At 43.0% G+C, this 15,272-nt stretch overlaps 1 protein-coding gene across 2 annotated transcripts in view; it reads left to right on the top strand.

Moving 5' to 3' along the window:
* Nucleotides 1-15,272, top strand: part of LOC110532724 (attractin-like protein 1) — a 323,112-nt gene that overhangs the window by 95,493 nt on the left and 212,347 nt on the right. For both annotated transcript variants that reach the window (XM_036986147.1, XM_036986138.1), the window contains 2 exons: nucleotides 12,515-12,751; nucleotides 13,634-13,771. In XM_036986147.1, coding sequence (XP_036842042.1) covers nucleotides 12,515-12,751; nucleotides 13,634-13,771 — 375 coding nt within the window. The remainder of the gene's footprint in view (nucleotides 1-12,514; nucleotides 12,752-13,633; nucleotides 13,772-15,272) is intronic.

The raw sequence follows: 15,272 nt of genomic DNA, 5'->3' as shown, positions 1-15,272 counted from the left end.
CCTCTGTCCTCCACTCGTTACCTGTATTAATGGCACCTGTTTGAACTTGTTATCAGTATAAAAGACACCTGTCCACAACCTCAAACAGTCCCACTCCAAACTCCACTATGGCCAAGACCAAAGAGCTGTCAAAGGACACCAGAAACAAAATTGTAGACCTGCACCAGGCTGGGAAGACTGAATCTGCAATAGGTAAGCAGCTTGGCTTGAAGGAATCAACTGTGGGAGCAATTATTAGGAAATGGAAGACATACAAGACCACTGCTAATCTCCCTCGATCTGGGGCTCCACGCAAGATCTCACCCCGTGGGGTCAAAATGATCACAAGAACGGTGAGCAAAAATCCCAGAACCACAAGGGGGGGACCTAGTGAATGACCTGCAGAGAGTTGGGACCAAAGTAACAAAGCCTACCATCAGTAACACACTACGCCGCCAGGGACTCAAATCCTGCAGTGCCAGACGTGTCCCGCTGCTTAAGCCAGTACATGTCCAGGCCCGTCTGAAGTTTGCTAGAGAGCTTTTGGATGATCCAGAAGAAGATTGGGAGAATGTCATATGGTCAGATGAAACCAAAATATAACTTTTTGGTAAAAACTCAACTCATCGTGTTTGGAGGACAAAGAATGCTGAGTTGCATCCAAAGAACACCATACCTACTGTGAAGCATGGGGGTGGAAACATCATGCTTTGGGGCTGTTTTTCTGCAAAGGGACCAGGACGACTGATCCGTGTAAAGGAAAGAATGAATGGGGCCATGTATCGTAAGATTTTGAGTGAAAACCTCCTTCCATCAGCAAGGGCATTGAACATGAAACGTGGCTGGGTCTTTCAGCATGACAATGATCCCAAACATACTGCCCGGGCAACGAAGGAGTGGCTTCGTAAGAAGCATTTCAAGGTCCTGGAGTGGCCTAGCCAGTCTCCAGATCTCAACCCCATAGGAAATCTTTGGAGGGAGTTGTAAGTCTGTGTTGCCCAGCAACAGCCCCAAAACATCACTGCTCTAGAGGAGATCTGCATGGAGGAATGGGCCAAAACTTCCAGAAAACGTTTGACCTCTGTCATTGCCAACAAAGGGTATATAACAAAGTATTGAAATAAACTTTTGTTATTGACCAAATACTTATTTTCCACCATAATTTGCAAATAAATTCATAAAAAATCCTACAATGTGATATTTGGGGTTTTATTTCTCATTTTGTCTGTCATAGTTGAATTGTACCTATGATGAAAATTACAGGCCTCTCTCATCTTTTTAAGTGGGAGAACTTGCACAATTGGTGTCTGACTAAATACTTTTTTGCCCCACTGTATGTGCAAATGGATTATTGCAAACAATCACTCTAAACAAATGCCTGTCATCGTACCACTACTATTGACACTAATGCAAGTGACAGCATTACTCTGGTCAACAATAATGCTGTTGGTAGAAAACCTCTTAGAGTAGAATTGATAGGTTGATGGATTGAATTATTTGTTTCAGCACCTTATACCTCTCTCTTGGGCTCGCTCTCTCGCGCTCTCTCTTTGTCTTTCTCTTGGTCTCTCTGTGTCTCTCTCTGTCCCATTCCATATTCAGCTGAGTTCCTGTTTGTTAGTAGTGAATCCTTCAGGGTTAATGTAGCTCAGAGAGATCAGATGTTTGTGGACTCGTTCTGCTCCACAGTCAGCAGGTGCTTCCACTTTTCTAGACTCTTAGGTGAATGCACTGTAGGTACTGCCGTGGGTACTATGGGAAAATCAATAACGTATCGATGTTTATCCAACTCTAATGAAAAATACATGTTTTCGAGTTTGTGTTTTCTTTGAGCTAAAAGCCCTCCGTTAAAGGTCTCCGATGTTCGATTGGTTCTGGGATTTTAACTTTCTCATGATATATATATATATATATATATATATATATATATATATATTATATATATATATAGATCCTTTTATGTCCGAAAATTTTTTTGTTACGAGATTAACAGTATGTGTTTTACACAATTGCTATTTTGAAAAGTCATGTCACAAGCAGATGTTGGTACCAATAGTAACTTTTTGTGTGTCTGTTCTTGTAGTCAAATGCAACAAGTAACTTGCGGTCTGAGGACTCTGTTTTTACCACTTTTCATCATGTGAGCAATTAAACAGATGGGGGGTAGAGCTTTCACCACGTTTCGTCATGGTCACAACATGCCCGAACACCCCCCCCCCCCCCCCCCCCCCCATTATACCACGTCAGCGACAGTATTCACAGTGCATGTCATTGTTGTACTCAGTGCCGTCACCAGGGGATTCTGAAGTCATTACCGTTCAGCTACTATATCATGGTCAGTGTGCTTGTACAGTATTCACAGTGCATGTCATTGTTGTACTCAGTGCCGTCACCAGGGGATTCTGAAGTCATTACCGTTCAGCTACTATATCATGGTCAGTGTGCTTGTACAGTATTCACAGTGCATGTCATTGTTGTACTCAGTGCCGTCACCAGGGGATTCTGAAGTCATTACCGTTCAGCTACTATATCATGGTCAGTGTGCTTGTACAGTATTCACAGTGCATGTCATTGTTGTACTCAGTGCCGTCACCAGGGGATTCTGAAGTCATTACCGTTCAGCTACTATATCATGGTCAGTGTGCTTGTACAGTATTCACAGTGCATGTCATTGTTGTACTCAGTGCCGTCACCAGGGGATTCTGAAGTCATTACCGTTCAGCTACTATATCATGGTCAGTGTGCTTGTACAGTATTCACAGTGCATGTCATTGTTGTACTCAGTGCCGTCACCAGGGGATTCTGAAGTCATTACCGTTCAGCTACTATATCATGGTCAGTGTGCTTGTACAGTATTCACAGTGCATGTCATTGTTGTACTCAGTGCCATCACCAGGGGATTCTGAAGTCATTACCGTTCAGCTACTATATCATGGTCAGTGTGCTTGTACAGTATTCACAGTGCATGTCATTGTTGTACTCAGTGCCGTCACCAGGGGATTCTGAAGTCATTACCGTTCAGCTACTATATCATGGTCAGTGTGCTTGTACAGTATTCACAGTGCATGTCATTGTTGTACTCAGTGCCGTCACCAGGGGATTCTGAAGTCATTACCGTTCAGCTACTATATCATGGTCAGTGTGCTTGTACAGTATTCACAGTGCATGTCATTGTTGTACTCAGTGCCGTCACCAGGGGATTCTGAAGTCATTACCGTTCAGCTACTATATCATGGTCAGTGTGCTTGTACAGTATTCACAGTGCATGTCATTGTTGTACTCAGTGCCGTCACCAGGGGATTCTGAAGTCATTACCGTTCAGCTACTATATAATGGTCAGTGTGCTTGTACAGTATTCACAGTGCATGTCATTGTTGTACTCAGTGCCGTCACCAGGGGATTCTGAAGTCATTACCGTTCAGCTACTATATCATGGTCAGTGTGCTTGTACAGTATTCACAGTGCATGTCATTGTTGTACTCAGTGCCGTCACCAGGGGATTCTGAAGTCATTACCGTTCAGCTACTATATCATGGTCAGTGTGCTTGTACAGTATTCACAGTGCATGTCATTGTTGTACTCAGTGCCATCACCAGGGGATTCTGAAGTCATTACCGTTCAGCTACTATATCATGGTCAGTGTGCTTGTACAGTATTCACAGTGCATGTCATTGTTGTACTCAGTGCCGTCACCAGGGGATTCTGAAGTCATTACCGTTCAGCTACTATATCATGGTCAGTGTGCTTGTACAGTATTCACAGTGCATGTCATTGTTGTACTCAGTGCCGTCACCAGGGGATTCTGAAGTCATTACCGTTCAGCTACTATATCATGGTCAGTGTGCTTGTACAGTATTCACAGTGCATGTCATTGTTGTACTCAGTGCCGTCACCAGGGGATTCTGAAGTCATTACCGTTCAGCTACTATATCATGGTCAGTGTGCTTGTACAGTATTCACAGTGCATGTCATTGTTGTACTCAGTGCCGTCACCAGGGGATTCTGAAGTCATTACCGTTCAGCTACTATATCATGGTCAGTGTGCTTGTACAGTATTCACAGTGCATGTCATTGTTGTACTCAGTGCCGTCACCAGGGGATTCTGAAGTCATTACCGTTCAGCTACTATATCATGGTCAGTGTGCTTGTACAGTATTCACAGTGCATGTCATTGTTGTACTCAGTGCCGTCACCAGGGGATTCTGAAGTCATTACCGTTCAGCTACTATATCATGGTCAGTGTGCTTGTACAGTATTCACAGTGCATGTCATTGTTGTACTCAGTGCCGTCACCAGGGGATTCTGAAGTCATTACCGTTCAGCTACTATATCATGGTCAGTGTGCTTGTACAGTATTCACAGTGCATGTCATTGTTGTACTCAGTGCCGTCACCAGGGGATTCTGAAGTCATTACCGTTCAGCTACTATATCATGGTCAGTGTGCTTGTACAGTATTCACAGTGCATGTCATTGTTGTACTCAGTGCCGTCACCAGGGGATTCTGAAGTCATTACCGTTCAGCTACTATATCATGGTCAGTGTGCTTGTACAGTATTCACAGTGCATGTCATTGTTGTACTCAGTGCCGTCACCAGGGGATTCTGAAGTCATTACCGTTCAGCTACTATATCATGGTCAGTGTGCTTGTACAGTATTCACAGTGCATGTCATTGTTGTACTCAGTGCCGTCACCAGGGGATTCTGAAGTCATTACCGTTCAGCTACTATATCATGGTCAGTGTGCTTGTACAGTATTCACAGTGCATGTCATTGTTGTACTCAGTGCCGTCACCAGGGGATTCTGAAGTCATTACCGTTCAGCTACTATATCATGGTCAGTGTGCTTGTACAGTATTCACAGTGCATGTCATTGTTGTACTCAGTGCCGTCACCAGGGGATTCTGAAGTCATTACCGTTCAGCTACTATATCATGGTCAGTGTGCTTGTACAGTATTCACAGTGCATGTCATTGTTGTACTCAGTGCCGTCACCAGGGGATTCTGAAGTCATTACCGTTCAGCTACTATATCATGGTCAGTGTGCTTGTACAGTATTCACAGTGCATGTCATTGTTGTACTCAGTGCCGTCACCAGGGGATTCTGAAGTCATTACCGTTCAGCTACTATATCATGGTCAGTGTGCTTGTACAGTATTCACAGTGCATGTCATTGTTGTACTCAGTGCCGTCACCAGGGGATTCTGAAGTCATTACCGTTCAGCTACTATATCATGGTCAGTGTGCTTGTACAGTATTCACAGTGCATGTCATTGTTGTACTCAGTGCCGTCACCAGGGGATTCTGAAGTCATTACCGTTCAGCTACTATATCATGGTCAGTGTGCTTGTACAGTATTCACAGTGCATGTCATTGTTGTACTCAGTGCCGTCACCAGGGGATTCTGAAGTCATTACCGTTCAGCTACTATATCATGGTCAGTGTGCTTGTACAGTATTCACAGTGCATGTCATTGTTGTACTCAGTGCCGTCACCAGGGGATTCTGAAGTCATTACCGTTCAGCTACTATATCATGGTCAGTGTGCTTGTACAGTATTCACAGTGCATGTCATTGTTGTACTCAGTGCCGTCACCAGGGGATTCTGAAGTCATTACCGTTCAGCTACTATATCATGGTCAGTGTGCTTGTACAGTATTCACAGTGCATGTCATTGTTGTACTCAGTGCCGTCACCAGGGGATTCTGAAGTCATTACCGTTCAGCTACTATATCATGGTCAGTGTGCTTGTACAGTATTCACAGTGCATGTCATTGTTGTACTCAGTGCCGTCACCAGGGGATTCTGAAGTCATTACCGTTCAGCTACTATATCATGGTCAGTGTGCTTGTACAGTATTCACAGTGCATGTCATTGTTGTACTCAGTGCCGTCACCAGGGGATTCTGAAGTCATTACCGTTCAGCTACTATATCATGGTCAGTGTGCTTGTACAGTATTCGTTTTATGGCCTGACATTTCTCACACTTAACACTCTACATGTCGGTTCTGAGATTTGGGGAATGAAATTAGGCAAATTGTTCTATTGTTTTTATTGTCCTCCAGAGTAATGCAACTCTCGGAAGCCTGACGATATGGGGCCAATCAGCATGTAAATGGTTGGTAGCGTCGTTGTGTACACTAAGCCCATATCATGCTTTTGTACTTCAGAACGTGGAGATAAATAAATATACTGTTACAGCCAAACACAGTGCGGCATTGTGCTAATGTCTTTTTGTTTTCAACATGTTCATTTAAAGAAATGTCATGGTTCGCCCTAGGATTATTTGATCAAGTTTAGTATGTTGCAGGTTTTTGTAGGGGGAGAGCAAATATACAAAACTCAATTGTTATTCGACTCCATTGCCAATGAGCTGCAGGATAGTGTGGTTCTTTGCCTGTTCTCTTCAGCTGAAAATCATTTCCAATGTTTTCCCGTCAAGTTTGCCTTTTCTCTATCCACAGTAACTTTCTGTGTCTTTTTTTAGATAGATGATTTCTTGTGTTTTGGTTTGGAGGGGATATTGCAAGAAACAGGAAACAAGATTCACTATTTGGCGTACTAGCCACAGGATGTATTTATCTCGAAAGGCCGGGGGAGGTCAGCAACTCCAATCTGGCTGTATTCCTGACAGAATGTCCCCCTGAACACAATGTGATTCTGCTGCTGTTCCTGGAAATGGGCTTTCTCCCCATTAAGGTCACATTTCAGCAGGTAATTAGAACTCAGCCAGGTCCCTGTTCTCCTTAGTTAGGTTCAGCTTACCTCCTACACACGCTCTCGCACGCACACACAAAGGCACTTTGGCATCGAATGAGGGCAGTGCCCAGTTCTTTACATCTCAGAGTGATTCACCATCCCCATCCATCTGCCTGGAACACCTCCCAAATGTCCAGCAGCATTAACCTGACCAACACCTGCATATGTTCGTTAAGCAATCAACCATCGTCCCCGTGTGCTTTGAGCTCACACAGGGCGCTACAGACCAGCTTGAATATAAAGGGAATCAGGTGCGCGACTGAAGGACTTGAAAATACCCAAAGCATTCCTTACAGCAGGACACTTCAACGGCTGACCATCCAGGACCAGAAATAAAAAGGAGCTCTCTGTTTCTGCATAGATCAGATCATTTGTTGATGGGACATAGAAACAGGCGTACGTTTCGGAAAAGCAATGGTACATCACTCTAGTCTCCATTTTTTATTTTATTTATTTATTTTACCTTTATTTAACCAGGTAGGCAAGTTGAGAACAAGTTCTCATTTACAATTGCGACCTGGCCAAGATAAAGCAAAGCAGTTCGACAGATACAACGACACAGAGTTACACATGGAGTAAAACAAACATACAGTCAATATTACAGTATAAACAAGTCTATATACGATGTGAGCAAATGAGGTGAGAAGGGAGGTAAAGGCAAAAAAGGCCATGGTGGCAAGGTAAATACAATATAGCAAGTAAAACACTGGAATGGTAGTTTTGCAATGGAAGAATGTGCAAAGTAGAAATAAAAATAATGGGGTGCAAAGGAGCAAAATAAATAAATAAATAAAATACAGTTGGGAAAGAGGTAGTTGTTTGGGCTAAATTATAGGTGGGCTATGTACAGGTGCAGTAATCTGTGAGCTGCTCTGACAGTTGGTGCTTAAAGCTAGTGAGGGAGATAAGTGTTTCCAGTTTCAGAGATTTTTGTAGCTCGTTCCAGTCATTGGCAGCAGAGAACTGGAAAGAGAGGCGGCCAAAGAAAGAATTGGTTTTGGGGGTGACTAGAGAGATATACCTGCTGGAGCGTGTGCTACAGGTGGGAGATGCTATGGTGACCAGCGAGCTGAGATAAGGGGGGACTTGTAGATGACATGGAGCCAGTGGGTTTGGCGACGAGTATGAAGCGAGGGCCAGCCAACGAGAGCGTACAGGTCGCAATGGTGGGTAGTATATGGGGCTTTGGTGACAAAACGGATTGCACTGTGATAGACTGCATCCAATTTGTTGAGTAGGGTATTGGAGGCTATTTTGTAAATGACATCGCCAAAGTCGAGGATTGGTAGGATGGTCAGTTTTACAAGGGTATGTTTGGCAGCATGAGTGAAGGATGCTTTGTTGCGAAATAGGAAGCCAATTCTAGATTTAACTTTGGATTGGAGATGTTTGATATGGGTCTGGAAGGAGAGTTTACAGACGGTTTCCATACAGATGCTACAGATCTGTCATTGAGAAGGATACAAGTCATTAGCAGTTCTTTATAGACGAGCTGTTCTTAAGACAATCCCAGCATCGTTTGAGAAAACAATATATTTTTTAGGTGTTTTAGGCTTCTGTTATGTGATCGACAGAGGTTGGGCTGGGTTATGTTTCATTTAAAGTGTTCTCAATACACGTGGAAAAAGACAGGGTATGAACCTCCTGAAATATAAAGAAGATGGGAGTCAGAATGGTGAAAGAGTGTTGTGTATATGATTGCTTATTGAACTATCATGTCTGGGATGCATAAACCTAGCTTCATGCTTTTTGAAATGAGCGATTCTGCTTTTTGATTCTTGCTACTTGGAGGTGCACTTTTGCTTGAACTTGAAACCAACTACAAGAGCCCTTTGAGAAAGCCTAAAAAAGTGTTGGTGCTTAGGAAGACAATATTTCTACCCTGTGTAAACACTACTGCCTCTCTGAGGCCGGGTGAGAGGAGAGCTTCTGTGTTTCTAATTATGAAGCACAAGATTGTAGTTGGAGAAACAGACGAGAACCTAGAAATTAATCAGCAGCATGGTTGAATAATGCAACAGGGACAGACTCGGAAACACAGATTTTGGGGAGAAAAGTTCAGCTGAACACATCTGTGGCTTGTGGAAATGGGAGTGGATCAAAACCATATCTCCTGGCAAAAATTCTAATTCTACCGTTCATCCAGGAAAACTCACATGACAATAGAAAGGAACATCTTGGATAACTCCCTCGTACCTTTTGGTCTCATAGGGGTTATTTTTGAGTTAACTTGTGTGTCCTGCTTCAGTTGTGTTTCAAAGCTATTTGTTCATATTGTGGAGCTCACAACCAGTTGACTTGTTTAACTACTCCATGATGGCCAAACCTGAGTCAATCATTTACATTTATATTGTATTATTGTTACACAGTATAAGCAGGCTATAAATATTGAATCACAATCACATTATTTCCTGTTATGCTCGACAACAAGTTCAAAGCAGGAAAATAATAAAACAATTCATAAAAGTTCAATCGACCAGTCCAACTTCTCACACGCTCTGAATGAAAACCAATTTAACTAGCCCACCAAGCTTACCTCGGCTTCTGAATCCATTAAAGGAAGTTATGGATGGAGATATTCTTTGTAAGCGTTGAATGCTGTAAAATATGTATTTTCTAATTTCCCAGTAAAGCTTTCGTTTGAATGTCAGAATCATTTTATGAATACCAATGTATCCTCAACAGAGACGACGTTTATGGAATTCCATTTATTTAGGAAAGAAAAGGTCAAGCCACTGGAAAGTTTAAGCAACACAAAGCACTTTTTTTCACTGGATATGTCCTCAAGAAGAATGAAACGTTGACAAGGAAGTTAGAAGTGTATTAGTCCCAACTCTGCTTCGTCAAGGACAGGCAGTTAAGATTCTATGTTTGCCAGAGTTACTAACTAAATGTCTGTAGATACACACATTAGCTGTGCATGGGTAAAATCACCGGGGACGCCAATCCAGGAAACAAAAGCCATATTATAACATACAGTACCAGTTAAAGCTTTATTTTTTACTATTTTCTACATTGTAGAATAATAATGAAGACATCAAAACTATGAAATAACACATATGGAATCATGTAGTAACTCAAAAAGTGTTATAAATTATATTTTGATTAGTTTATTTTTGTTTGTGATTCTATATTCATAGCCTGCTTATACTGTATAACAGTAATACAATATAAATGTAAATGATTGACTCAGGTTTGGCCATCATGGAGTAGTTAAACAGGTCAACTGGTTGTGGCCTCAACAATATGAACAAGACTTTGTCTCTTCCTTCCCTGTGGCGGTCCTCATGAGAGCCAGTTTCATCATAGCGCTTGATGTTTTTTGTGACTGCACTTGAAGAAACTTTCAAAGTTCTTGAAATGTTCCGTATTGACTGACCTTCATGTCTTAAAGTAATGATGGACTGTCATTTCTCTTTGCTTATTTGAGCTGTTCTTGCCATAATATGGATTTAGGATATCTTCTGTATACCACCCCTACATTGTCACAACAAAACTGATTGGCTCAAACGCATTAAGAAGGAAAGAAACTCCACAAGTTAACTTTTAACAAGGCACACCTGTTAATTGAAATGCATTCCAGGTGACTACCTCATGAAGCTGGTTGAGAGAATGCCAAGAGTGTACAAAGCTGTCATCAAGGCAAAGGGTGGCTACTTTGAAGAATCTCAAAAAATATATATATTTTGATTTATTTACCACTTTTTTGGTTACTACATGATTCCATATGTTATTTCATAGTTTTAATGTCTTCACTATTGCTCTACAATGTATAATAAAGAAAAAAATAAGACATCTGGAGAAGGTCTGTATGGAGGAGTGGGCCAAAATCCCTGCTGCAGTGTGTGCAAACCTGGTCAAGAACTACAGGAAACCTATGATCTCTGTAATTGCAAACCAACGTTTCTGTACCAAAAATTAAGTTCTGCTTTTCTGATGTATCAAATACTTATGTCATGCAATAAAATGCAAATGAATTACTTAAAAATCAGACAAAGTGATTATCTGGGTTTTTGTTTTAGATTCCGTCTCTCACAGTTGAAGTGTACCTATGATAAAAAATTACAGACCTCTAGATGCTTTGTAAGTAGGAAAACCTGCAAAATCGGCAGTGTATCAAATACTTGTTCTCCCCACTGTATGTGTCAGAAATGTATTTGAAAGCAAGGTTGACATACAATACATGAAAGCTTATATGGAAAGAAAGTGCACCTCCATTGGGGCTTTTTGAGCTAACTTTGTCCTCTAAACTGACAGAACATCCTTACTTTCTGATTTAAATTGCCGATGTTGCACATGTTAATATTCAGTAAATATCTCACGTCGATAGAAGTTGTTTGGTCCTGGGGGGCTTTATCAAAGACATTAAGTGTTTTGTTGTCTAAACGTTGGGTCTGTTGTATGAACCGATATTCACCTTGGCCTAGGGGCTGTACTCGTCAGCCAACCACGACGGGTTCCAACATGGCTGCCACCCTCAGCCCTCTCCCTTCTCTGATAGACATAACCAAGGGCACGTTTCCTAAATGTTTGCAAATTGTCGCTCTTTGGTTGGAATCCTGAGTCAGAGTCCAGCTTTCAATCGATGATGTGAAGAGAGTGTAGTGCATTCGGAAAGTATTCAGACCCCTTCCCCTTTTCCACATTTTGTTATGTTACAGGCTTATTATAAAATGTATTCAATTCATTTTTCCCTCATCAATCTATACACAATACCCCATAATGACAAAGCAAAAACAGTTTTTTTTTGTGAAATGTTTGCAAATTCATCAATTAAAAATGGAAAAATCACATTTACAAAAGTATTCAGACCCTTAGTACTTTGTTGAAGCACCTTTGGCAGCGCTTACAGCCTTGAATCATCTTGGGTATGACGCTACAAGCTTGGTACACCTGTATTTGGGGAGTTTCTCCTATTCTTCTCGGCAGATCCTCTCAAGCTCTGTCAGGTTGGATGGGGAGTATCGCTGCACAGCTATTTTCAGGTCTCCCCAGAGATGTTTGATCGGGTTCAAGTCTGGGCTCTGGCTTGGCCACTCAAGGACATTCAGAGACTTGTCCCGAAGCCACTCCTGAGCTGTCTTGGTTGTGTGCGTACGGTTGTTGTCCTGTTGGTATGTGAACCTTCACCCCAGTCTGAGGTCCTGAGCTCTCTGGAGCAGGTTTTCATCAGGGATCTCTGTACTTTGCTCCGTTCATCTTTCCCTCATCCCTGACTAGTCTCTCAGTCCCTGCCGCTGAAAAACATCCCCACAGTATAGTAGTTTATTATAGTGCTGCCACCACCATGCTTCACCGTAGGGATGATGCCAGGTTTCCTCCAGACGTGACGCTTGCACTGTATGTAATAAGGGCTTACAGCACCATAATAAACTATACTTTATCAACTTCAATGTTGTTATCTCCAACTCAAGCCTTGATAACTTGGCTCAGACAATAACCAGTGTCCTAAAGATGGGAATAATAATGAAAACCAATACATTTATACCCACCCTCTAATACATTAAATAATGAACCCTCTGGCTATTACAGTAAGAGCCAGTGGCTGTCTAAGAACGTATTAGAGAGTATAGCCTCCCAATGCTAACAGAATGAATAAAGTAATGAGTAACATGTCTACTTTATTTATGTGGTGGATGGATGTAACAGTGGTTATTTATACTACGGGTGAATATTATCAAGATCAGACAAGTATTCTACTAGGGACTTTTCTGTGTCTGAATAATCTCTCTCTCTCTCTCTCTTGCTCTGTCTGTCTCGGTCTCTCTTTCTCTTGTAGCTCAGAACTGCTCGGGCCTGAGGACGTGTGGCCAGTGTTTGGATCAGGCAGAGTGTGGCTGGTGTGGAGACCCCACTAACACAGGGAAGGGCCAGTGTATGGAGGGGTCATACCGCGGGCCCATGAAAAGCCCCTTCAGACAGCCCAGAGACAGGGAGAGGGACAGAGACATGGTGCTGGAGCCTGGTCTGTGCCCCAGAGATAAAGGGTTTGACTGGGCCTACATCCACTGCCCTGGTGAGTCAAGAGACACGCAGACAGACACGCAGACAGACAGAGCAAGAGAGACACGTCATGTAGCACATCAATACAACCATAAATGCACAAAAACACATTTGTATTCCATCCCTTGCCTTCACACTTAAAGCTATACATCCCCTCCTCACACTTAAAGCTATACATCCCCTCCTCACACTTAAAGCTATACATCCCCTCCTCACACTTAAAGCTATACATCCCCTCCTCACACTTAAAGCTATACATCCCCTCCTCACACTTAAAGCAATACATCCCCTCACACTTAAAGCTATACATCCCCTCTTCACACGTAAAGCTATACACCTCCTCCTCACACTTAAAGCTATACACCTCCTCCTCACACTTAAAGCTATATACCCAAACCCTCCTCACACTTAAAGCTATATACCCAAACCCTCCTCACACTTAAAGCTATATACCCAAACCCTCCTCACATGTAAAGCTATACACCCAAACCCTCCTCACACGTAAAGCTATACACCCAAACCCTCCTCACACGTAAAGCTATACACCCAAACCCTCCTCACACGTAAAGCTATACACCCAAACCCTCCTCACACGTAAAGCTATACACCCAAACCCTCCTCACACGTAAAGCTATACACCCAAACCCTCCTCACACGTAAAGCTATACACCCAAACCCTCCTCACACGTAAAGCTATACACCCAAACCCTCCTCACACGTAAAGCTATACACCCAAACCCTCCTCACACTTAAAGCTATACACCCAAACCCTCCTCACACGTAAAGCTATACACCCAAACCCTCCTCACACGTAAAGCTATACACCCAAACCCTCCTCACACTTAAAGCTATACACCCAAACCCTCTTGATTCTCTCTCCCTCCCTCTTCCCCAGCTTGTCAGTGTAACGGCCACAGTACGTGTGTGAACGGCAGTGCTTGTGAGCAGTGCAGGAACTTGACCACCGGACCGCAGTGCCAGACTTGCATGCCTGGTTACCATGGCGACCCCACTAACGGCGGGAAGTGCCAGGGTAAGTACAGTGCAGTGCACCAGAGTGGACTGGAGGGGCCAGTGTTTAAAGGTTTTGGCTCTGAGATCTGTGCGTCCTCCAAGAAGCAGACTGTTTGAACAACAGTAGAGCCAGAAACGACTGTGTTGAAAGATGCAGTAGACAGGCACTTCAGCAGCTCTGTTTTTAATCACAGTTCTATCAACCCTGTCCAGTCCTGTGGTGAACATTGTTATGAAACCCTGATCTGAGAAATGGAGACTATGATAGTGGGATAGACAGAAAGAGTAGGAGAAAGAGAGTGAGAGAGAGGAAGGTGTAATAACATAATTCTCCAGCTGACAGGTGTGCGTTTTCCCCGCTTGGCGTATGACATTAAATCCCTCTTAATCATTTTCTTATATCTTGGAGATGACTGGCGACGAACATGTTTGATAGACGCCTCCCCCCTCTCTCCTCTCCTCTCTCTCCTCCTCTGTCTCTCTCCTCCCTCCATCACCCTCTCTCTCTCTAATAGGTTTAACGCTGTCATGATTAAATGCAATTTATTAACTACCGTCTGTCCGTCATACCACCTTTGCTTGTGTACCAGGCTGACTCCTGAGGACTGTGCCTATAGAGTCTGGTTCACTCCTCAGTTTTACAGAATAGATGGATTTACATGGGCCTTAAGTCACTGATCTGATCCTTGAGAGACGGGGAGAGAGACGGGGAGAGAGATTGAGAGAGACCGTCATCAAGTTTAAAATATGAGGTGCTCAGAGCTGCCCTTGTAAGAATGGAGAATAGAAGGATAGGGGGAGATGGAGGAGGAGAGATTACCCAGTCTGGTGTCCCCATGACCGATGAAGAGCTGACCTTGTACAATGTGACAGGGGGGCTATGTGTGTGTGTGTTTTGAAGGAGTGTGTGTTTTCACATACGCTATGAGAATAGCCTTCCAAGTCTATCACTGACAGGTTCACCTTGTAGACACTGAAACCGTCTGCTCGCCCTGTCTAGCTTAACCCTGCCCAGTCTAGCTTGGTTTGACTCGCTGCAGGAGACCTCTCTCTGGGACTTGGAGTACTGAGAGGGAGAGACGAGCCTGTGGTGGGCTGTGCATGTCAATTGACTTTTGAAAGACAGACCAGCCTTGTGACATGACATGTTGTGTAGGGGTTGGAGAAGTGATTTGATAGAGCTTGGTGAGGGAATTTACTGTACAAGACCAAAACATACAATACCAGACAATACCAGACACTTTCTGTTACAATACCAAAACAAAGTAAGACAGCCAGTGTTGCGGGAGCTACAGTAAACCTGGTTGATGCAATGTACCACGGTAAGCATTAGATCTCTTGTTGTGGTAGCCATGACTGATCTGTTTCTCCTTAAAGCTGTGGTTGTGCTTGTGTATCACTCTTCTGAAAACGTATTATTTTTGCTCTGGACAAGTGGCAGCTTAATAAGTCTGACTTTGTGTTTTTTTTCCACTAACTGCACTGTAGGCATACAGTCACACAAAAGTCATCCAGGGAGC

The sequence above is a fragment of the Oncorhynchus mykiss genome, chromosome 1 (assembly GCF_013265735.2).
Source record: "Oncorhynchus mykiss isolate Arlee chromosome 1, USDA_OmykA_1.1, whole genome shotgun sequence".
NCBI lineage: Eukaryota > Metazoa > Chordata > Actinopteri > Salmoniformes > Salmonidae > Oncorhynchus > Oncorhynchus mykiss.
Note: the sequence above shows the minus strand (reverse complement) of the source record. Positions and strands in the feature narration are given on the sequence as shown.